At 44.4% G+C, this 26,171-nt stretch overlaps 1 protein-coding gene across 1 annotated transcript in view; it reads left to right on the forward strand.

Annotated features, from left to right (window-relative positions):
- The window catches only part of RCC2 (regulator of chromosome condensation 2), a 1,536,688-nt gene that overhangs the window by 1,433,650 nt on the left and 76,867 nt on the right, over positions 1-26,171 (forward strand). The window contains exon 16 of the mRNA XM_044061821.1: positions 13,174-13,251. Within this exon, the coding sequence (XP_043917756.1) occupies positions 13,174-13,251 (78 nt within the window). The remainder of the gene's footprint in view (positions 1-13,173; positions 13,252-26,171) is intronic.

Consider the following 26,171-nt stretch of genomic DNA (forward strand, 5'->3'; position numbering starts at 1 on the left):
TGCCAAACCTGATAGGTACTACAGGGTCCGGGACTCGCATCTACACCTGTACAAGGCCCACTCTGCTGATCCAGAAACTATTTCCCAGGGCCCAAAAGGGGTTGCAGCTGCCACTGCTAGAAATCCCCTACCCTCTGAAAGGGAGTCCAGAGCTTTAGAGAGATGGGGTAAGAAAGTGTATACTTCTGCAACTCTCTCCATGAGGGCATTAAATTGTCAATTTCATATGATACAGTACCAAGAGTATTTGTTAGATGAATTGCATAAGAAACTATCTTCTTCTGAACCCCTTGATCGCAAATCCCTTCAGGATCTGGTACATAACTCCCAGCAGGTTAGTAACCATTTCTTGCAGTGTGGTTATGATGCATTGGAAGCTTCATGTAGGTCAGCTATGACAGGTGCAGTCATACGTAGGCATGCCTGGCTGAAGGAACAATCTCTGCCAGACCATGTTAAAGCTAAGCTTTTGGATGTTCCTATGGAAAAGCAAAAATTATTTGGTTCCACGGCTCAGGAGGTCTTAAAGAAATTTGAAGAAAAGGCAAAATCTGTGCAAACAGTCAAAGACTTTCTGCAAGTCCAACCACCGAGATTCAGCAGAAATTGGCCTACTAAGAATTGGTCCTTTCCGGACTCAGACAGATCTCAGAGAGGCAGGAATAGATGTGCCAAAGGTAGAGGGCAAGCTAGAGTCCCCTACAGAGGCCGTCAATGGCAGCCTCCCAACCAGAGAGGTAGTGCAGGAACTACAACTGCTACACCAGGACAGACTCAATAACTTTGTTTTGACTCCGCCGACCAAGGCTCAATTAGAAGCACCTTTGGGCGGAAAGCTTTCTTTATTCTCAAAAAATTGGCACAGCATTACAAGGGACACATGGACACTGCAAATAATAGACAAAGGATACAGGTTCCATTTCCACACATTGCCGAAAAGAAAAGGCATGCCAGACCTGCCACCAAATCAGAGGGCAGAGGCTTTGAAACAAATTTCCAACTTAATACGAATGAAAGCTATAGAAAAGGTACCTCTTTCAGAACAAGGCCAAGGATTTTACTCCAGATTATTCCTTGTTCCAAGAAAAGAAAATCAATGGAGGCCTATTCTCGACTTGTCCGCACTGAATACTTACCTCATTGTGCCAAAATTCAAAATGCTGACTCTACACCAACTCCTTCACATGCTGGGCAAGGGGTCTTGGCTGGTGACTCTAGACCTCAAGGAGGCATACCTGCATGTCCCTATCAGACAAAGTTGCAGAAGACACCTCAAATTTCTTGCAGGGTCAGAGCATTATCAATTCTCAGCATTGCCCTTTGGCTTATCTACTGCGCCCAGAGTATTCACGAAATGCCTGGCATCAGCAATTGCACACTGCAGACTTCAGGGGATTCAAATTTACCCATATCTGGACGACTGCCTTATTCAAGCGGACAGCAAGCAAACTTTGTTAAAGGACTTGGATTATGCCATCCACCTACTGCAGGCCTTGGGATATACAGTCAACATCCACAAATCAAGACTTGTTCCATCCCAAAGAATAACTTTTCTGGGTGCGGATCTAGACACAACCACCCAAATGGCCTTTCTCACAGAAGAAAAACAAAAAAAAACTACCGGATTACTTCAAGAATCTGACAAGACAAACTCAGCTGACTGCAAGGAAAATCCTGCAGGCCCTGGGTTACATGGCATCTTGCATTCTTCTGATCCCACAAGCAAGGCTGCATATGAGAAAATTACAATGGTATCTAAGGAGTTTATGGACTCAGCACAGTCACAGCTTAGAAACCTTGATCCCACTCATTCCATGCCTCCAAAAGGAATTTCTGTGGTGGGCTCAAGCCTGCCAGTCGAACAGCGGGTTGCCCTTCAGCAAGCCAAGAGCCAACCAAACCATCACTACGGACGCTTCAGACCAAGGTTGGGGAGCACACATGGAGGACAGATGTATCCAAGGGCTATGGTCACAAAGAGAGCTGCGCATGCACATAAACCAAAAGGAAATGCTGGCAGTGATACAAGCAATCGAGGCCTTCAAACCTTTTCTTCATCAAGGCCACCTACTCATAAGGACAGACATCACCACAGTTATGTGGTACATGAACAAGCAAGGAGGCACCCATTCCTACCCTCTTTGCAGACTGGCAATGAATCTATGGGAACTTTCCTTGAAACTTAATATACAGCTGCAGTCCCAGTTCGTGCCAGGGAAAGACAATATACTGGCAGACAAATATCATGGATGCACACGAATGGATACTGCACCCAGACATCATCTTACTCATAACACAATCCTGGGGAAGGCCGGAAATAGATCTGTTCGCGTCCCCCCACAATTATCAACTGAAGAAATTCTGCTCACGGACATGCCACCCACAAGCATGGAAAGTGGACGCTCTCTCTTTCAGCTGGAAAGCTCTAACAGTGTATGCTTTTTTACCTCTCCCATTAATGACCAAGGTCTTACTGAAGATCAGGACAGAGCAGCCCAGAATGATTCTGATAGCTCCAAACTGGCCAAGACAGCACTGGTACCCACTGTTAGAGCATGTCACAGACGAAACCGTGGCCTCTTCCCCCTATTGCCACTTCTACTGACGCAGCACAATTTCAAGACTCTGCATTCCAACCTGAAAACCTTGCAGCTAACTGCCTGGAAAATACCATGACTCCTCCTCAGGATAAGCTATCCCAGAGAGTGAAGGATATTATTATGGAAGCTCGACGGCCTTCCACAAGGAAGGCATATTCAGCAAAATGGAAAAGATTTCACACTTGGAACACAACAAAGGGCCTAGATGTGACCGTGATGAACATGGCACATATACTGGAATATTTGGCAGAATTGTTTCACAATGGCCTGTCTTGCTCTTCCATTAAGATTCATGCTTCAGCAATTTCAGCAGAATACAATGTTAATCCACCTGTCTTCTCTCATCCTCTCCTGAGACAGTTTCTAAGAGGAATCAAAAATATCAATCCTCCAAGGAAACCACCTCTGCCTACTTGGGACCTTAACTTCGTGTTGGAAAAACTAACACTTCCTCCCTTTGAACCAGCAGCATCAGCAGATCTTCAGTTTCTATCTTGGAAAACTGCCTTCCTACTGGCCATATCCTCAGCAAGAAGAGTATCTGAGTTACAAGCTCTAATGGCAGTACAGCCATTTCTTATCTTTCATCAGGACAGAGTTTCATTGAGAACCAATCCTACATTTATGCCAAAGGTGGTATCCAGGGTATCTTTGAACCAAGCTATTCACTTGCCTACATTCTTCCCACAACCACAAAATAAAGGGGAGAAACTTCTGCACAACCTGGACATACACAGACAGTTGCGCTACTACTTGGACAGAGCTAAAAGTTACAGAAAGACTGACCAGCTGCATATGCTGCTGGGGCTCAAGGAAAAGCAATTTCCAAACAGACAATTTCAAAATGGATAGGAAATTGCATTCGTTTTTGTTACTCCTTTCATGGAAAAACTGTGCCAGCTGACATTAGACCTCATTCCACGAGAGCCACAGCCACCACCACAACCTTCCTTAGAGGGGTGGCTACCAAGGACATTTTAGAAGCTGCTACATGGAGCTCCGTGCATACATTTGCCAAGCATTACAATTTACCTTTATACTCCAGATCCAGAGCAGGCTTTGCTACGGCAGTCCTGCAGGGTATCTTAGCTACACCATCCTTTACTTAGTACCTCCACCCCCAGATTGGCTATGGTATTCTACCCATATGTGATGACTGCAGATGCATCCTTGAAGGACTTAGTACAGTTTTGTACCTACCATAAATGTAGATGTCCGATAGGTATGCATCTGCACTCAGGTTTACCCTCTCTCCTTCCCCTCTGTGGTATACTTCTTGGGTTCTTACCCCTCTTATAGCTAGCTGGGGGGATCTATTATGGTGTATTTGTTTTTATAGTACTGTGCATGTTTGGATTTGTTTTTGCAATGCATAGCTCCAAATTTTAGCCTTCCTTAGAGGGCACCTGGCATCTGGGGCAAGAAAAACTGAGGAAAATGGTGTCGGCTGATGCTTTTATACCCCAGACGCTCTGACGTCGGGGGAAGTGCGACATCAGCCGAGGCCAGACCCAGACTTTGGAATCCGGCCGACCGAAGGGCTGCCTGAGGCAGGACAACCCATATGTGATGACTGCAGATGCATACCTATCGGACATCTACATTTATGGTAGGTACAAAACTGTACTTTCAGCCTCCTAGATTTAGTAGGCACTGGCCCTCTGAAAATTGGTCCTTTACAGCCCCCTCCAGGTCTTCTCAAGCCAAACCCAGACAGCAGAAACCCCAGGTTTCAGTCCCAGGGGACACACAAGACTAGGCAGTGGGGGGGTTCTGCCCCCAAACCTGGGAGCAGTAAGACTCCCCCTATGGAAAACTGTCTCAGTGACTTGCTTTTAAGACTTCCAAGCACTTCTCAACTGAATGCTCCTTTAGGCGGAAAGATTGGTCTGCAGGACAAAAACTGGGAAATCATTACCCAGGACAAATTGGTTTTAAATATAGTGTCCCAAGGATACAGATTTCATTTCCACATGTTACCAACACTAAGCGGGTAGCCAGATCTACCACCAAATCAGTGGGCAGAGGCCCAAAATCAGGTACTCTCTTAAACATGGGGGCTATTCTGTTGGTACCAGAAGATGAAAAGGGACAAGGTTTCTATTCGAGACTTTTCCTGGTACCCAGAAAAGGCAATACATAGCATCCTTTCTTGGACCTTTCTGTTCTAAACATCTTTCTTGTGATTCCAAAATTCAAAATGCTCTCTCTTCACCAGCTGCTTCCTATGCTAGGCAAGGATGCATGGCTGGCAACACTAGACTTAAAAGAAGCATACCTGCACATCCCTATCGGGGAGTCTTGCAGAAGATACCTAGGCTTCATAGGCTACATGCACTATCAGTTCTCTGCACTGCCCTTTGCTTATCTACTGCACCCAGGGTATTCACAAAGTGCCTAACGACAGTCATTGCATTTTGCAGGCAAAGAAATATTCATATATACCCATACCTGGATGATTGTCTAAATCGGGCAGAAAGCAAGGACATTCTTTTCGATCTGGCCTTTGTTCAAAGGGTACTGACTTGTCTGGGGTTCACCATAAACGAAAAGAAATCCCACCTGGTACCCTGTCAACAAATTTTCCTGGAAGCAAGCTTAAGTACAACTTCCCAGATGGCTTTCCTCATGCCAGAGAAACGGATACATTTGACAACTTACTTCAAACAAGTGGCCACAAAAACCCATCTATCTGCAAGGCAAATACTGCAAGCCTTGGGGTTCATGGCCTCATGCATTCTTCTAATTCCGTATGCAAGGCTGCATATGAGGAAACTACAATGGTATCTCAAAAGCCTATGGTGTCAACATTCACAGGATCTGGAAGCAAGGATTGCTGTCATACCTTGCCTATGCCGAGAGTTCCTTTGGTGGGCAGAGGCCTGCCACCAAAACAGGGGAGTACCATTCACATTACCCCCTGCCAAACTAATCTTAACAGACGCATCAGACTATGTATGGAGGGCTCACCTGGCAGGGAAGTGCATTCAGGGCAAATGGAACCCAAATCAAATGCACCTGCACATAAATCAAAAGGAAATGTTAGCTGTACAGAATGTTCTGACAGCCTTCAAGGACCACATTCTTCCAGGACAACTAATGGTAAAGACTAGCACCACCACTGTCATGTGGTAGATAACCAAGCAGGGGGGTACACATTCTTACCCCCTCTGCAGACTAGCCATGGCATTGTGGAACACCCCCTTGAGCTACCAAGTGAATCTGCAAGCTCAATTCCTGCCAGGAAAACTAAATACACTGGCAGACGGACTAAGCAGTAACCCCATGGGACCCACAGGAGTGGAAACTGGAACCAAGGATTTTCAGCATGTTGACAAGCAAATGGGGAGCCCAGATACAGACCTGTTTGCCTCACCCCAGAACCATCAACTGGACAAATTTTGCACAAGGATTCCCCACAAGCAAGCTTGGAAAATGGATGCTCTATCCTTCAGCTGGAAAAACCTATCAGTTTATGCCTTTCCTCCTCTGCCTCTGCTCTCCAAGGTACTACTAAAGATCAAACAGGACAAGCCAAGGACGATTTTAATTGCACCGGACTGGCCTCACCAACACTGGTGTACCCACTCTTGCACAGTGTCATGCTTGGCTCCATGGCACCTGCCTCAGACTCCTTCCCTTTTGTCTCAGCAGGAGAACATGATTCTACACCCTCAGCTGCAAACCCTGAACCTAGAAACCTGACTGATTGCCTAATCTCTCCTTTACCATCCCTCAGTAAATCAGTGATGGATATCTTTTTAGAGGCAAGGAGGCCTAGTACTAAAAAAGCTTATGCTGCAAAATGGAGAAGATTCTGTGCTTGGAACCAATCTCACGGAATGAACACAGCAGTGCCCAATTTACCTCAGATTCTACAATACTTGGCCGAGATGCTTCATAAGGACTTGTCTTTTTTTTTCCTCCATCAAAATTCATGTCTCAGCCATTTCAGCACATTATAACACAGAGCCTCCCCTCTTCTGTCACCCACTGCTCAAGCAGTTCCTCAGAGGGGCCAAAAATCTAAGGCCACCCGGAAGAGCTCCAACTCCAGCCTGGGATCTTAACTTTGTTGTGGAGAAACTCACTCTTCCTCCTTTCGAGCTAGCTGCTACTGCAGATTTAAAATTTCTTTCCTGGAAAACATCTTTCTTTTTGGCAATCGCTTCTGCAAGAAGGGTATCTAAATTACAGGCCCTTATGGCAGTGTAACCTTTCATTATCTTTCATGCGGACAGGATGTCCCTCAGAACCAATCCCTCCTTCATGCCCAAGGTGGTATCCAGTGTGGCTCTTAATCAGTCCATTCATTTGCCTACCTTCTTTCCTACCCCACAGAACAAAGGGGAAAGGATACTGCACTCTTTAGGTGTGCACAGACAGCTTAGAATCTACTTGGACAGGACTAAACCTCAAAGGAAATCTGAACAACTGCTGGTGGCATTTGCTGCAGGGGCAGAGGGGAAGGCTATTTCAAAGCAAACCATTTCCAAATGGATAGGCCATTGCATTCATTTCTGCTACAAGCACCATGGAAAACCTATCCCACAGGGGATCAGACCCCATTCAACCAGGGCTGCATCTACCTCTACAGCCTTTGAGGGGCGTCCCTACTAGGGGCATCTTAGAAGCTGCTACCTGGAGTTCTGTACATACTTTCACCAAGCATTATCATTTGCCAATTTTCTCTAAATCCAGGGCTGGTTTTGCCACTGCAGACTTGCAGGGCCTTATAGTTGGTCCTAATTCTATTTAAATTCCTCCTCCCAACCGTAGCTTTGAGAATCTACCTAAATGTAATGACTAACAGTGAAACACAAAGAACATAGTACAATTGTGTGCACTTACCATAAATGTACATTTTTGAGTGTATTCACTGTTGCAGTCCTTGTTACCCTCCCTCCAGCCCCCTTTTCTTCCTTTGGCTATACCTATACTCTCACTTACTATGCTCTAAAAGCTTTTTGGTGTATTTGATTTTCTGTTGGAGTTATATCCTTGTATCTATATATTTAATTGCTTCCCATTAGGGGGGGCACTTGATATCCGAGGCGAAAAACTGATGTAATGGCATGTGCTGCCTGTTTTATACCCCTGATGACCTGACGTCATGGAAGAAGGGACAGCAACTGACACAGGACCCAAGACTTAGTTAATCAGGCCAACTGAGGGCTACTGCAAGTAGATAACCCAAAAGTAACGACTCCAACAGTGAATACACTCAACATCTACATTTATGGTAAGTGTACACAACTGTACTATTCTCCCTCCTGCCCCTCGAAAACCAGGCAGGTTTTATAGAGTGCTGGACTCTCATAAGCATCTCTCTAAGAACCTTTCTGCTGATCCAAAGGTTGTCACCCCAGGACCCAAAGGGACTAGAAGCAGTTCCTCAAAAAATCATTTACCAGCTGATGGAGAGCAAGGCTCTTGATAGATTTGCCATAAAATGTTTACACTTCTGCCACCTTAGCCATCAGGGCACTTAACTGCCAATTCCACATGATTGAATACCAGCAGACCATTTTGGATCAGCTGAAGCAAAAAATCACTACCCTTGAGGACGAATCTTTCCAAGAAATTATTGGACCTTTGTCACTCTAGCTCTTAAATAGCTGGACATTCATTACACCTGTGGCTGTGATGCTGCGGAGGCCTGCAGCCGGGCTGCAGACAGTGGCTCTGTTAAGACTTGGATGGCTAGGGAAACGGTCTCTCCCTGAGCATGTCAAGTCAAACCTCTTGGATACCCCTCTGGACAAGGGCTTCCTGTTTGGGCCTAAAGCTGAGGCTTTACTTAAGCTGGAAGATGAAGCTAAATCTATTTAAACTGAAAGACTTCCTTCAAGTTAAGCCACCTAGGTTGGTCCTTTCCTTTGCAATCCAAAAGCAGACAGGAGAAGTCTTGGAGGGAAAGAACATAAAGGCATCGACAGTTGTAAAGACCCAGGCAATGGAGTTTTAGCTCACTGGCCCCTGGCAAAGAGCAAGAATGACTAATCCATCCCTCTCTCTGCACCCTCTCCCACCCCCACAAGACTAGGAGGAAGATTATCCCTGTTCAAGGAGAATGTCCCTCATCACTTCGGACAGATGGGCTCTAAGCGGTATTTCAAATGGCTATCAACTCCCTTTCAAAGAGCCACTAAAATACTCAGAATTTCTGGACATTCCATCAAACCAAAGAACAGAGGCTGTTTCTCAAATTCAAAATTTGTGTGCTCAAGGTTCAGTGGAACCAGTTCCAGAACACCAAAATGTAAATGGTTTCTACTACAGGCTCTCAAGTTCCCAGAAAGGAAGGAGGGCTCTTGCTGTCCGTTTTAGACTTTTCTATTTTCAATCAGTCTCTGAAAATTCAGAATGTTAACTGTTCATAAACTTTTACCCATGATAGCTTCTCAAGCCTTCATGGGCACCTTGGATCTAAAAGATGCCTACTTTGCACATTCCTATAGAAGAATCATACAGAAGCTTTCTATGCTTCAGAGAAGGTACCAGTCCCTTTTAATTTCTGCACTGCCCTTTGGCTTGTCTACTAATCCCAGTCTTCACAAAGTCCTTGGCACTGTAATCGCCTTTTGCTAGACCAGACTGGTTCAAAATTGTCCCTACCTGGACAGTTGTGTAATAGAAGCCACGAGTCTGTCCAAACTCCAAAACTTATAGTATTTACCCAGAAACTCTTCACCTCCCTAGATTTTACCATAAATCTAAGCAAATCTGTCCACCAGGATTATTTTCCTGGGGGCTGTTCTGGACGTGTCCCTTCAAAAGGCCTTCTTACTGCCAGACAGGGTCTCCTTCCTGACTCGCTACTTCCAGAAAATCATGCAGAGACCATGCCGGTCAGCCAGGAAATTCCTCAGCACTGAGGGCTACAATGGCATCTTGCATCGTCATGGTTCCTCTGACCAGGCTGCACATGAGTAAGCTACAATGGTACCTCAAAAATGTGTGGTGCCAGCACGCGCAATCCCTTTCACTTGAACTACAGCGGATTCATTGTCTCAGGAAAGAATTTGCATGGTGGTGGGCACAGGCTTATGCTCAGAACCAGAGCCTTCCTTTCAGATTCACTTTTCAGGAGCAAACACTTGCCACAGATGCTTCAGAGACCGCTTGGGAGGCTCATTTCAAACACTTCCAATCCCAAAGTAAGTGGGAAAATTCATTTCAGAGACAAGCACACAAACTGAAAAGAGCTAATAGTGCAAGAAGGCCTGGTAGCATACAGAGAAAAATGGAAACCAGGAATACTGCTAGTCAAAACAGACAATTCACAGTCGTGATAGAAAAATAAGTAGGAGAAAACCATTCCTACCCTCTGTTGCCTTGCAATGTAGGTTTGGGAGACCGCTAACACACTGCGGTTGCATCTCTTGGCACAGCACCTTCCAGGTGCTCAAAATACACTAGCAGATCACCTCAGCACAAACCTGATGGATCCACATGAATGGAAACTGCATTGAGAAACATTTCTCTGCATAGTCAGAAAATGGTGAGTCCCCATGGTAGATCTCTTCTCTACCAAGAAAAATGCTCAACCGAAAATATTCTGTTCCAGGAGCAAACTACTCTCAGCCTGGAAGGCAAATGCTTTCTCCTTCCTTTGGACTCCTCTCTTCATTTATGCATTCCCACCCTTACTTCTACTTCCTTGGGTGCTTCTGAAAATAAGGAAAGAGGAGTCAAGGCCAATACTGATAGCCTCAGACTGGCCCAGACAGCATTAGTATCCCCTACTACTCAACTTAACCATCGAGAACCCATGGCAGTTACCACAGAGGGTGGTCCTCCTGACTACGGACAAAGGAGGATTGTACACGCCAGCCTGCACACAGTTTCACCTTGGATAATCCCACAGTATCCAGGACCGAGCTCACCCTAAGCAAGCAGTCTCAAGACATTCGTAGAGGCCAGAAGGCCTAGTACTAGGAAATCTTACTGTGCTAAATGGAAAAGAACTTCCATCTGGTGTCAACAGGACTCTAGTCCTGCTTTATCCAAGATCTCCATCATCCTAGATTGTCTGACTAGTCTGGTTGACAAGGGCCTGTCATATGCTTCCATCAAAAGTCAGGCCTCTGCCATTTCAGCCCACATCTGTGTTCTTTCTCCTGTCTTTTCGCATCCCCTACTAAGGCAATTCCTTAGGGGAGGGTTGGTCCACATCAGTCCTCCCAGGAGTCACCCCACCCCTCCATGGGACCTCAGTTTTGTTTCAGAAAAACTGACTCTGCTTCCTTTTGAACCAGCAGCTTCTGCTAACCTAATTCATAACTTGGAAAACTGCTCTTTTGCTGGCTATCACCTCTGTTAGGACAGTCTTTGAGCTGCAGGCCCTCATGGCAGTGGAACCATTCCTCATCTTTCATCTAGTCTCCCTCAGGGACTATCCTTCCTTTATACCCAAGGTGGTCACTGACACATCCTTGAATCTAGCCATATACCTGCCCACCTTCTTTCCCAGTCCTCAGAATCAAGGGAAAAAATTCCTATGTTCCTTGGATGTGCATAGGCAGCTCAGTTAGTCTTGACAAAACTAAAACCTTGAGAAAATCAGACCAACTCTTTATTGTCTTTGCCACTGGTTCTGAAGGGGACCCATTTCCAAATGGATCTCTTTCTCTTCTTGGTACCACCATCATGCCAAGAAGCCAGTTGAGGCTGTCAGGCCTCACTCTACTAGGGCTACTGCTATCTGTACTGCCTTTCTAAAAGGAGTCCCTGCCAGTGGCATCCTGGAAGCTGCTTCCTAGTCTTCTGTGCATACATTCACCAAACACTACCACTTGTCAACCTTTTCCAGGTCAGGATTTACCACTCCCATTCTGCAGGGGATCCTCTCTTCTCCCTAACCTTCCACCCTCCTTTCAGCTTTGGAAACCATCCCACAAGTCAGGACTGCCACAGTGAAATATGAAGAATGTAGTACAGTTGTGTACACTTACCATAAATGTTGATGTGAGTGTATTCACTGTTGCAGTCTTCCCCCCTTCTTTCCCCCTTAGCCTACAGGGTAGTCTGGTTAAGACTTCTTAAGCCAGGGGGAACCCCTGTTTTTTTGCCCCTTCCTTTGCTTAGGTTCAATGTATTGGGTCTTTTGCTTTAGGACCCATCTTTGGGGCTCCTTCCTTTAAAGGGGCAAGAAAAAAACGATATGACATTGGCTGGCTCCCTTAAATACCCAAGCATGCTGGAGTCTGTCAGGACGTTCGCCAGCCCATGGAGGAGGGAGACTTTTTTTTCCTCTGGTAGTCAGGCCGACGGAGGGCTTTTACGGCTGGAAATTCCACAAGTCAGGACTGCAACAGTGAAATACACTCATCTACATTTATGGTAAGTGTACACAACTGTAATTTGCATCTTTATCATGTGAAGAGCCCATATCCTCTGTGGTTTGAACTTAAAGCTTACCTGTCCACACTTTGACCCTGTGATATCGGAAGTGTTGAAATTCAGTTTGAAAATGATTTCTCAAATGGCTAACACATCTTATAAACTCTCCAAGCTTCAGGCCATCGGGTAGGAAACTCTATTTGATCTTAAAGAACAATCTTGTGTCCCTTAGTACAAACTAACATTTCCATCTGAAGACAATGTGGGAATTGCTCCTCAAGCAGTCATTTCATCTCCTCCTGATCACAGGGGCAGAAATGGGTGAGGAATGTCCTTTTCATACCCTAGATGTACACGTTCAGCTCAGATGTCTGTAGAAAAGATTGCAGTTTCGGTAACTGTCTTTTTGTAGCAGTGAGAGAGGCTCTTGTTTGCAGTGTAGCCATTTTCCAAGTGAAGGATTGCCTAGTGAAGTATGTTTTTTTTCAGACTGTGAGCAATTTGCTGGCTAATGGTATGGTCAAAGACCACTTTATTAGGAGTGTCTGTGTCCACTGCTGATTTCAAGAATGTCTTCATTGTAGACATCTGCTTTGTAGCCATTTGGCCTTTTTCGCACACCTTCAAGCATTTTGGAGTTGGCTGCAGTATGGGAGTTGGGCCTCACTTGCTAAAACAGTACAAGAAGACTCTACTTTCTGAATCCTGTCTTTCAGCTCTGGTGATTACTGCTCTTGGTACATTTCACCCAGTGAACCGTCTTGGAGACCTGTCTGTTACATACAGTAAATACCTTCTTCACACAAGTTAATGTGAGATGAGACTCTGGTGGGTCAGGTGGCGTCTTCTACTAGCCTAAGCTGTTAAAATTTCTTCAGGCAAGTATTTCTGTTAATAGTGTATGTGAGAAGCCCAGATTATTTCCTGATTTGCCAGAAAGTACTCACTAGAGGCACATCGGGCAAAAAATGTTGATCTCTGGTATTTGTCTGTGTATTCAGCATTTTGTCATAATCTGCATCTGAATCAATACGTTAGCATTTGTGGGTGTGTATTTTGTTTGTTTCAGAGTGGTGGTAAGTAAAGATGAATCCACATGGTCTATGAACGAGATATCTCATTGATGTAAGATGTTTTGAGTACCCTCATGCAATTTAGTCTTGTTTACATGCTTGTAATTTGCTCTTAATAAAACTTGTTTTGTTCCGTTATTTTTCTTTATTTGCAGGGCTATGGAGATAACAGACCCAAGTCCTCAACTACAGCACAAGAAGTTAAGACATTGGATGGCATATATATTGAGCAGGTGAGATGAACAATTAACCGGTTGAGTAGTGTAGTAGCTTTTATCTAGGGTTAAGGATGATGCCTCAAAATGGCCTGAGGTGGATTTTTGGAAGTGACTGTTTTACCCTTTGGTTGGGACTTAATATTAAAAACGGTCTAACATGCCAAGTGTCTGATAAATTAAACAACTTATTCTCAGTTGTTTGCTCTTAATACCTGCTGTCATAGGTAGACATTCCGTGAAAAACTTTTGCTTTTACTAAATGGTTTGTTTGTAATCATTTACTCTTTGGCTTAGATGTTTGGGAATTTATACAGGCACCTTAATGTTTATGGCTGTAATTGATCTTAACTCTTGTGTTTCCAAAGTATAGCCTAACAGTCCTTTTATGCTGTTTGCAAAAATAAAAGTGACAACAAAGGCAAAGATGAAAAACTAATGGGTAAGAAGTACAATGCCTCCAAATAAAACTGTCAACATCACCACAGCACCCGACAAATAAAATGCCACTTTATTCCCATCGTTAAGCACTTTCATTCGAAACCGAACTTCGTCAGAACTAAAAAAAAAAAAAAAAAAAAAATTAATTTTGACTCCTTTTATGTACAACTCCAACCAATAACCACCAGTAACCAATTATACTGAATTAAAACCAATTAAAATAACGTCAGCATCATTTAAAGGGCACTGCATGAAAGAATGATAACCTAGAAAAACATGAAAATATAAATAATAAAACGATGTAAACCATTACAAGGAATAGTATGTACAAACAATCTTCTTTTGGCTTTTCCCGGTTAGGGATCGCCACAGCAGGATCACCTGTCTGCTCATTGGCAGTGGAATTTTACGGTGTCGAGGTGCCAGCTCGACGCCCAACGTTCCACAGAAGGCGCACACTCACACGCACTCACGCCTAGGGCCAATTTAGTGTGTCCAATCCACCTGTCTTTGGGATGTGGGAGGAAACCCACGTGGCCACAGGGAGGACATGCAGACTCTGCACAGAAGGCACCCCAGCTGAGGATCGAACCGGAGAACCTCTTGCTGTGAGGCGGCAACGCTAACCGCTGCACCACCGCGGCCGCCCAGTATGTTCAAACATTATAGTATATATAATATAAATTTTGCTGATATTTTAATTGGTTTTGTTTGAGTATAATCTGTTGGTTGGAATTGTATATAAAAGGGGTCAGAAGTTAATTTTAGTTCTGATGAAGTACAGTTTCGAAGTCCTTAACTATTAGAACAAAGTGGTGTTTTATTTGCTGGGTGCTGTGGTGATTTTGAGTGTCCTCTTATGCTGTACTGATGAGCGCCTAAAAAGGGTGAAACATGGCATTTCTGCAGCTAGTTGGATTTTTTTTTACATGAATGTACCAGCTAAGACTTGAAGGTAAAATGAAAGGTCCTGGGTACTCGGGCACTATGTAGGGGCATTTGCCTATATCCCAAGGGTCAGCTCTGTAGGATGTTTACTAAGGTATTACACAATTAAGATACTAGCTTAGCTGAGTCTTGCTTGGAGTTCAATATTGAGGGTAGACCCAAAAAACCCTAACAAAGTGGAACTGATTATGGGCTTTAGCAGGTTAGTTCTTATGAAAACTGATTACCAAAGTAGGCATACTGACCCATACTTACCAAGGATCATGAGTGTAAAAGTACAATAGAGTAAGAACCATTTTAGATTGCTCCATGAATAAGCAGGCAAGAGTGAAGCAAGTGTTGTCCATTACATGGTATGCAGTGTTTTGTCCCATTATTTTGCATTTTTTCTAAAACATTTTGATTTTTGTCTGCTAGACTGAATACTAGTGTTTACTTTGAGAACTGCTGTGTAGTGTGTGTGAAAAGCTTGGGTACTTTTGTAACTTCTAACGCAGATCTTCTAAACAAATTTAGGACCTCCCTCAAGTCTTCCATTCGTTTCCCCCCTTGGATCCATCATCGGCACTACCCCTAGTCCCAGTCCCTGGCCTCAACAGCACTGATGTCAAAACTTACATCATTCCTGACTCTGAGGTTTTGAGTTATTTACTGGAGAAGAAAGACACCAGTCCTATGGGCCTGGGCAGCAGATGCCTTCTCATTCAGTTGAGACAGTCTTGTTTCTTTTATATTCCAGTGTATGCTTTAAGTCAAGCCAACACGTCCAGATCTGATGAAGTTCCTGCTTTTATTTTTGGAACAAAAGCACTTATACCTTCTTGTTTGTCTGAATAAATAAAGCATCCTTGTACTGAAATGTACTGAACTGGATGTGTTGGCTTGATTTAAAGCACACATTGGAATATTTCAGGGCTCCGTGGCTCTCATTGTCTTCATACTGCTTGTGCGACGATTTTCTTGGTGGTTTGTTCATTTTTTCGTCTTTTACTTGTTTTTTTTATGTCATTCCTCCTGTCCCACTTGGGCTGATTCAAAAAGTTCAGGAGGGCAGGCCAAAACTAATACTCATTAACTCCCTTTTTTGCTGTGGCAGCACTGGGTGTTCGTGTTTCACTGTTGCAGTCATTACATTTGGGGTAATCTGCTGGCAGGTTGCCCTCAGTCAGCCTGAATTCCAAAGTCTTGGGTCCTGCATCGGTTGCTGTCTTCTCTTCCATGACGTCAGGTCGTCAGGGGTATAAAACATGCAGCAGACACCATTTTCTTCAGTCTTTCTTGCCACGCGGTGCCCGAAGCAGAAGCATTTTGCAAGTGCTGGTCAGCCGACTACTGAAATATTCAAGTTTGAGGTTCAGAACTGAAGTCTTCACTAAAGCTAAGTAACCCCTTTGGGGAAACTTTTTTTCTTGCTTTTTACCGATGTCAGAAAAAGTTAATTGTATTACTTGTGGGAAGCAAATACCTCATAAGGATTTCCATTTATACTGTATTCCTTGCCTAGGCCCTGATCACAACGTGCCTGGCTGTCGGTTTTGTGCTAGATTTAACCAACGCACTATTAAGCGTCTGTATATTTTTGCATCAAAGTATTTTGGAAACCGATTTAACTACCTAGAAATGTCTGATAGCAATCCGACTACCGAAGTACATAAACGCAAAGAAAAGGACAGAGAAAGGCAGTTGAGATCCAAAGCCGACAACGAAGCTTCTCCTAAGCCAGTCGCCGGTACTCAGTGAGGCGCTTTCGCAGCCCCTGATACCCGCTACCTTCGAGTCGCAGGCCTCTACCGACACCCATGTGGAGTCCGGCATGCCACAAGATATGGTATTGGACCGACGGATGTGTCTCCTTCAGATGGGTCTGGAGCCACTGAGCAGGCACCGGCGTCTGAGGGTGTATTCAGACCTCAACATTTATATATCAAACAGACGGCTGCAAAACCAAAGGCAAAGACAACTTCTAAAACTAAAAAAACGAAGCCTGAGCCATGTGCACAGGCCTCCATACCTAAAAAACAGATGATCAAAATGGCTGAAGACCTTATTACCTTGATCAGGGGTACCCATCCCCCTCCAAAAGGAAAAAGGACAAGGTTTTTACTCAAGGCTGTTCTTGGTACCTTTAAGGGACAAGGCCTGCCGGCCAATACTGGATTTATCAATTTTGAACATATACCTGGACATTCTAAAATTCAAAATGCTGACTTTGCAGCAGCTTCTGCCCATGCTGGGCAAGAATGCTTGGCTGGTGACATTAGACCTAAGAGAGGCATACCTGCATGTTCCAGTAAGACAATCGTGCAGAAGATACCTCAGATTCAAGGCTGGCTTAATGCATTACCAATTCTCTGCACTGCCTTTTGGCTTATCTACTGCTCCCAGGGTATTTACAAAGTGCCTGGCACCTGTAATTGCAGACAAAGAAGTATACAAGTATATCCTTACTTGGACTTGTCTCATTCAAGCAGAGAACAAGGACACACTCTTCTTCAACACCTGACATTTGTGAAAAGGCTTCTAACATGCCTAGGGTACACTAGATAAACGAAAATAAATCACAACTGGTACCCTCTCCAAAGATAACATTCCTGGGTGGAAGCTTGAATACAGCTGCCCAGATGGCTTACCTTACGCCAGGCAAACAAAGGCAACTGACTATTTACTTCAAACTGATGGCAACAAAAACCCAGTCTTCTGCAAGACAAATTCTGCAGGCTCTGGGCTTCATAGCATCCTGCATCCTACTAATTCCATATGCAAAACTGCATATGAGTAAACTTCAATGGTACCTAAAATGTTTATGGAGTCAACATTCACACAGCCTGGAAACAATGATTCCTCTCATTCCCTACCTGCAACAGGAGTTTCTATGGTGGGCAAAGGCCTGTCACCAAAACATGGGACGGTCCTTCACTCTACCCCCTACCAGCCAAACCTTAACAGACTCATCAGATTTTGCCTGGGGGGGCCCACATGGCAGGAAGATGCATTCAGGGCATATGGGCACCAAAACAAATGCATCTACATATCAACCAGAAAGAGATGCTAGCTGTTCAAAATGCCCTAACAGCCTTCAAGGACCTACTTCATCCAGGACAACTTCTGATAGACGGACAACACCACAGTCATGTGGTATATAAACAAGCAAGGGGGCACACACTCGTACCCCCTTTGTAGATTAGCCATGGCACTGTGGGACACAGCTTTGACTTGCCAAATGCATCTAATTCCTGCCAGGAAAACAAAACACTCTGGCAGACGATTTAAGCAGAAACCTTATGGATCTTCATGAGTGGAAACTAAATCCACAAGTCTTCAGCATGATAGAGAAATGGAGGAGCCCAGCCATAGATCCATTTGCGCCTCCTCGAAATTATCAACTGAAAAGATTCTGCACAAGGACTTATCAAAGACAAGCATGGAAAGTGGACGCCCAATCCTTCAGTTGGAAAAACCTATCCATTTACGCCTTTCCTCCTCTGCCTCTTCTACCCAAGGTCCTCCTAAAAGTCCGACAGGAGAAGCCAAAGATGATATTAATTGCCCCGGACTGGCCCCGCCAATACTGGTACCCAGTCCTAAGGAACTTGTCTCAATACCCAGCTTGGACCTTGCCTCAAACACCACAACTACTGTCCCAGCAAAACAATCAGATCCTGCACAATCAACTACAGACTCTAAACCTGGCAACATGGATAATCAGGTAATCATACAAACAACACCTCTCAGTAAAGCTGTGATGGATGTCATTTTGGAAGCCAGAAGGCCTAGTACTAGCAAATCATATGCTGACAAATGGAAGAGATTCTGTGTTTGGAATCAAGCACAAGGAACTGATACAGCAGAACCAAATATTCCTCAAATATTACAATACTTAACTGAGATGCTTGACAAAGGCCTATCTTTCTCATCAATCAAAATCCATGCCTCTGCCATTTTGGCTCATTACAACACAGAGCCACCAATCTTTTCTCATCCTTTACCAAAGCAGTATCTTAGAGGAGCCAAAAATTTAAGCCCCCCCCCCGAAGATCACCATTACCTGCATGGGACCTCAACAATGTGTTGGAAAAACTCACCCTGCCTCCATTTGAACCAGCTGCTACCACTGATATAAAGTTCTTATGGAAGACAGCTCTGCTCCTAGCAATTACTTCAGCAAGAAGAGTTTGAGCTACAGGCCCTCATGGCTGTAGAGCCTTTTATCATATTTTACCCAGACAGGGTGTCTGAGGACAAGTCGTACTTTTATGCCTAAGGTGGTTTCCAGTGTGCCTCTTAACCAAACAGTTCATCTGCCAACTTTTTATCCAAATCCGTAGAACAAAAGGGTGAGAATTCTGCATTCCTTGGACGTACACAGACAGCTAAGATTCTACTTGAGCAGAACTAAAGCTCTAAGAAAAACTGAGCAATTACTAGTGTCATATGCTGCAGGATCAGAAGGAAAGGCTATTTCAAAGCAGACAATTTCAAAGTGGATAAGCCACTGCATCCGTTTCTGCTGCTTACACCATGGCAAACCTGTGCCCAAGGGCATTAAGTCTCATTGTACCAGAGCTGCAACTACTTCAGCAGCCTTTCTCAGAGGAGTACCAACCAAAGACATTCTAGAGGCTGCTACTTGGAGTTCTGTTCACACCTTTACAAAGCATTACCATTTACCTCTTTACTCTTAAGTCCAAGGCAGGCTTTGCCACTGCAGTGCTGCAGGACCTTATAGCAGCACCTAATGCTGTTTAGCCCCAGCCTCCCACCCATAGCTTTGGAATTCTACCCAAAAGTAATGACTGCAACAGTGAAACACGAAGAACATAGTACAGATGTCCTTCATGGATGCATCTGCAGTCATAACAAATGGGTTGTCCTGTCATCAGGCAGCCCTTCGGTCGGCCGGATTCCAAAGTCTGGGTCCGGCTTCGGCTGATGTCGCACTTCACCCGACGTCATCTCTGCTGGTCTTCGGGTATAAAGGCATCAGCCGACGCCATTTTCCTCAGTCTTTCTTGCCGCGTGGCACCCGAAGCAGAAGCTGTTCGCAAGTGCCGGTCGGTCAGATCCAGAGATTACTACTACCGAATACAAGACTGAAGACTTATATAAAGCTAAGTACCCTGTTGGGGACTCTTTCTTGCCTCAGCCGATGTCAGAAAAAGTCAATAACTGTTTAACTTGTGGGAAACAAATACCTCATAAAGATTTCCACTCTTACTGTTTGCCTTGCTTAGGCCCAGACCACGACGTAGCAGCCTGTTCGGCCTGTGCTTCCTTCAACCGACGAACGCTTAGGCGTCGGTCGGAGTTTGCTGAACAGTTTTTCGGCTCAGATTTTGCATACATTATGCCGTCGGATCCTCCGACTACCCAAATTGTTAAACGCAAAGAAAAAGACCGACACTCGCGGTCCGCGGTTTCGGCCGAAACCACGGTTAAGCAAGCCGCGAGTGTCTCGGTTTTGGCCGAAACCGAGAAAACTGGTCAATCTTCAGCCGAATCCATGACTACTACTGAGGCTCCTGCTTCCTTATCTGAATCAGCCTCAGAAATTTTGCCTACAACTGTGGTTCCTACTGATCTATCAGACACCATCCCCTTGGATATCTCTACCCCAGCACGTGGTGCTGCTAGGCCTCCTGCAGCCATGTCTATTAAGGCCTTTGCCAGGGCTAAAGCAGCCAAATCAGCTAAATCAGTGCCTGTTAAACCACCCTCACTCAGGCCCACTTCTAGTTCTCAAATGCTTACTCTGGCTGAAGATTTAATATCCTTAATTAGGGGATCCCAATCTCACCCAGACAGGGCCTCTCAGCCCCCAGAAAAGAGACCTAGAGCAGAGCCCCCCGAGCCTGTATCCTCTGATTCTGTGGATGACTCAGACATTACAGACCAGCCAGAGGCTCCTTTTTCCAATTATGAAGATTCAGATGCTGAAGAATCCATTCCAGCTGCCTCTCCACCAGAGGAATTCTCCTTTGGGGAAACCTTACATGCCATGAGAGAACAATTCCAATGGCAGGGACAAGATTTCTCAGATTCAAGAAAAAGGCTTAGGACTTTTCTGCACTTACCACAACATAGGCCCCTTGCTATACCTCCTGTCCTATCTGTTGTGGACGATGCATTTAATGATGTCTGCACTGCTCCTGATTCTTTACCTCCAGCCCCTGCCAAACCAGATAGATTTTACAGGGTGCCAGACACTCATCACCACCTATACAAGGCCCCACTGGCTGACCCCGAAACTATAGCCCAGGGCCCTAAGGCAGTAGGCTCGACCACAGCAAAAAACCCTATTCCCTCTGAAAGGGAATCCAGGTCCTTAGATGGGGGAAAAAAGTCTACACCTCTGCTACTCTCTCTGCTAGAGCTTTAAACTGTCAGTTTCACATGATCCAATACCAAGAGTTTATGCTTGATCAGTTAATTAAAAAGCTGTCCTCTGATGAACCTTTAGATAAGAAATATGTATTAGAAATGGTGAATAACATCCAACAGGTTAGTAACCATTCTTTAAAATGTGGCTATGATGCACTGGAGGCTTCATTTAGATCAGCCATGACTGGCACAGTGATAAGAAGGCATGCATGGTTGAAAGAACAGGTCTTGCCGGATCATGTTAAAGCTAAGCTATTGGATGCTCCTATGGATAAGGCCAGTCTATTTGGGGAATCTGCCCAGCAGGTAATGAAGAAAATGGAAGAGAAGGCAAAATCTGTACAAACAGTTAAAGATTTCTTACAGGTTCAGCCCCCAAGGTTTAGCAGGAACTGGCCTGCCAAAAATTGGTCCTTTCCTGACTCCACAAGATCCCAAAGGGGCAGGAACAGACGCTCTAGGGGCAGAAATCAATCCAGAGGAGGTGCCTACAGAGGAAGACAGTGGCAAGGCAATAACCGAGGCACAGACGCAACCACTGCCACTGCAACAGGACAATCACAGTGACTTGACTCTGACTCTGCCTACCAAGGAGCAAATAGCAGCACCATTAGGCGGAAAGTTAGCCTTATTCTCGAAAAATTGGCAATATATTACAAAAGACAAGTGGATTTTGCAAACCATAGACCAAGGCTACCGGTTCCACTTCCACACCTTACCAGTAAAAAGAGGAATGCCAAACCTGCCCCCAAATCAAAAAATAGAAGCCCTGTGCCAGACAGCAGAATTAATAAAGATGAGAGCTGTGGAAAGGGTACCAATAACAGAACAGGGCAAAGGATTCTACTCCAGACTCTTCCTAGTACCAAGAAAAGAAAAAAACTGGAGACCTATTCTCGACCTGTCCATCTTAAACACATACATCATTGTCCCAAAATTCAAAATGCTGACCCTACAGCAACTTCTTCCCATGCTGGGCAAGGAGTGTTGGCTGGTAACTCTAGATCTCAAGGAGGCATACCTGCTCGTCCCCATTCGACCAAATTGCAGAAGATACCTCAGATTTCTTGCAGGATCAGAGCATTATCAATTCTCAGCATTGCCCTTTGGCTTATCTACTGCGCCCAGAGTATTCACAAAATGCCTGGCATCAGTAATCGCTCACTGCAGAGTACAGGGAATCCAAATTTATCCATAACTGGACGACTGCCTGTTACAAGCGGACAACAAAAGCAAGCTGACAACAGATTTACAAAGGGTCATTTACTTGCTACAAGCCCTGGGATACACAGTCAATTTTCAAAAGTCAAGACTGATACCATCCCAGACAAGAACCTTCTTGGGCGCGGAATTGGACACAGTAAAACAGATGGCATTCCTAACAGCAGAAAAACAAAAAGAACTCCCTCTTTACTTCTTGGCATTAACAAAGCAGAACAAACTAACAGCAAGAAAAGTTCTGCAGGCCTTGGGCTTCATGGCATCATGCATAATCTTGGTCCCACATGCCAGACTGCATATGAGAAAGTTACAGTGGTACCTAAAGAATTTATGGTCTCAACACAGGCACAGCTTAGAAACAGAAATACCACTAATCCCATGCTTAAAGCAGGAGCTCCTATGGTGGGCTCAGGCATGCCAGTCAAACCCAGGCTTACCCTTCCACAACTTTCGAGCAAACCAAACCATCACAACGGATGCCTCAGACCTAGGATGGGGGGCACACATGCTGGACAAATGCGTACAAGGACTGTGGACCCAGGACCAGCTGCACCTGCACATAAACCAAAAAGAAATGCTGGCAGTAAAACTGGCAATCCTAAAATTCAGACCATTCCTCAAAGAAGGCCATTTGATGATAAGGACAGACAACACCACAGTCATGTGGTACATCAACAAACAGGGAGGCACTCATTCTTACCCCCTATGCAGAATGACTTTGGACCTTTGGAATCTGGCTCTCAGCTACAACATCCAGTTACAGGCAATATTTGTACCGGGAAAAGAGAACACCCTAGCAGACATTTTAAGCAGAACCACCTCGGATGCTCACGAATGGATGCTACACCCGGACATCTTCAAGGCCATCACAAAGAAATGGGGAATGCCACAAATAGATCTATTCGCTTCCCCACAAAATCACCAGCTCAAAAATTCTGCACAAGGACATTCCACCCACTTGCATGGAAGGTGGACTCTCTATCCTTCAGCTGGAAAGGCCTGACAGCATATGCATTCCCACCTCTTCCCTTGATGCACAAGGTACTACTGAAAATCAAAGAGGAACGTCCAAGGATAATTCTGATAGCTCGAACTGGCCAAGACAACACTGGTACCCATTGCTGAGGGCATGTCTCGGGAGAAAATGTGGTCAATACCCTGATGCCTCTGATGTTAACTCAGAACAACTACAACATCATACATCCAAACCTAAAAACCTTGCAACTGACTGCCTGGAACATCACATAGCAGTAACTAACCCAGACCTTTCACAAAGGGTTAAAGACATTATCCTTGAAGCCCGCAGACCTTCTACAAGAAGGAACTATGCAGGAAAATGGAAAAGGTTCGTCATTTGGAGTACTGAAAGAGGAAAAGATGTGTCAAACATAGATATGGCTAACATCCTGGAGTACTTGGCAGAGCTTCTACATACAGGCCTGTCCTATTCCTCCATCAAGATACATGCATCAGCTATTTCAGCAGAATACAGCTTTGATCCTCCTGTCTTCTCACATCCTCTACTCAGGCAGTTTCTGAGAGGGATCAAGAATGTAAAACCTCCTAGGAAACCACCATTACCAGCATGGGACTTGAACTTTGTACTAGAAAAGTTGACACTCCCTCCGTTTGAACCAGCAGCAACAGCAGATCTACAACACCTGTCATGGAAAACTGCTTTCCTACTGGCTATTACTTCAGCAAGGAGGGTTTTGGAACTACAGGCCTTAATGGCAGTGCAACCCTTCCTAATCTTCCATCAAGATAGGGTGTCCATGAGAACTAATCCTACATTTATGCCTAAGGTGGTATCCAGAGTGTCTTTAAACCAGGCAATCCACCTACCTACCTTCTTTCCCAATCCACAAAACACAGATGAAAGAATAATGCATACCTTGGATGTACACAGACAGTTACGCTACTACCTGGACAGAACCAAAGGTAACAGAAAAACTGACCAGCTCTTTGTAGCCTATGCAACAGGAAGGGAAGGAAAAGCAATTTCCAAACAGACAATCTCCAAATGGATAGGAAATTGCATAAGATTCTGTTACTCCTACCATGGAAAACCAATTCCACAGAACATAAGACCTCATTCTACAAGGGCTACAGCCACTACCACAGCTTTCTTAAGAGGAGTGGCAACCAAGGACATTATTGAGGCGGCTACTTGGACCTCCGTGCATACATTTGCCAAGCATTATAATTTACCTCTATATTCTAGATCCCGAGCAGGGTTTGCCACTGCTGTACTGCAAGGGATCCTGACTACACCATAATTATTATTCCTCCTCCCCTAGTTTGGCTATGGTATTCTACCCATTTGTTATGACTGCAGATGCATCCATGAAGGACATAGTACAGTTTTGTACCTACCATAAATGTAGATGTCTGAACTGGATAGCATCTGCAGTCAGGATTACCCTCCCTCCTTCCCCTCTGCGGTACTCCTAGGGTATTTGCCCTCCTAATAGCTAGCTGGGGGGGGGGAGTCTCTTATGGTGTATTTGTTTGTATATATGTACATACATGTTTATTTTTTGTGTTTGCCTTCTACTATTTTGGAAACATTGGCATTTATCCAAAATTTAGCTTTCCAAGAGGGCAATTGGCATCTGGGGCAAGAAACACTGAGGAAAATGGCGTCGGCTGATGGCTTTATACCCGAAGACCAGCAAAGATGACGTCGGGTGAAGTGCGACATCAGCCGAAGCCAGACCCAGACTTTGGAATCCGGCTGACCGAAGGGCTGCCTGACGACAGGACAACCCATTTGTTATGACTGCAGATGCTATCCAGTTCGGACATCTACATTTATGGTAGGTACAAAACTGTACTTTGTGTACACTTACCATAAATGTAGATGTTCGAGTATATTCACTGTTGCAGTCCAGGTTACCCACCCACCATCACCCTCTCATTCTGAAGTTTATCTTTCCTTCACTAGCTTCTACAACCTATGTGGTGTATTTTGGTAAGTGTACACAACTGTACTTTTTCTGTCATAAGTTTGGAAAAGATGGCTTTTGTAGCATTGTCTCTATGGACCTCTTGTCTCAAGGCAGGTGTTCACTTTTGTATACCCTGACCTGAAGACCTCAAGTCTGACAGCATGGATGATTTAACACTCATCCCCTTAAAGAATATGTTTACCAAAGATAAGCTTAGAATCACAAGGGAGACTAGGAAACTTAAGTACAAGGAAAATCAAACCCAGCAAAATGGTAAAGATTCTCCCTGTAATAAGAGGAAGGGTCCTTGACCCAAAACATTCACAGCGTCCATTGTCTTCAAATACATATCGGACTTTACAAATCAGGCTTGTCAAGAACATATGTGGTCTTAACTACCTGCACTGGAATCCATACCTTGTATTTTTACTACTAATCACCAGTTCTTTAATGGTGTGTGTGTCAAACTCTGAGTCTCATTACAAACTGTCTTTGAGTTTACTACCAAACAGTGAAGAGTTGTGTACTTTTCTCCCTTACTTATCCACACAGTGTTTGAATGACAAAAGGCTATCAGCCTTTCTCTTTAAAGAAAGAATTCTATATCCTGCCAGCTCTACAGTGGAATGAATTTCTCCTCATTGCAGTTTTCAGAAACTGGTACGTTAATACTCTGTTATTCTTCGTCTCAAGTAATGATTAAATTCTACCCCAAAGTAGCTGCCATGATATATTTACTGCATTAGTCAGGGATGGCATCCTTGTGTATAAGTATTAGAAAATAAGAGGTAGCTACTCTGTTCTTAATTCAAATACTTATCTTTTGAGATTTGTTTAGTGCAGTGTTTTGTCCCATTATCTTCCATTTTTTTCTAAAACATTGTTTTTTGTCTGCTAGACTAATACTTCCATTTATTTTGAGAACTGCTGTGTAGTGTTGAGTGCTTGGGCTACTTCCTTTTAGGTTATGCACAGAAGGCTTAATGCCCCCCATTTGAC

This window comes from Protopterus annectens, chromosome 2.part0 (assembly GCF_019279795.1).
Source record: "Protopterus annectens isolate FY-2018-M chromosome 2.part0, PAN1.0, whole genome shotgun sequence".
Lineage (NCBI taxonomy): Eukaryota > Metazoa > Chordata > Ceratodontiformes > Protopteridae > Protopterus > Protopterus annectens.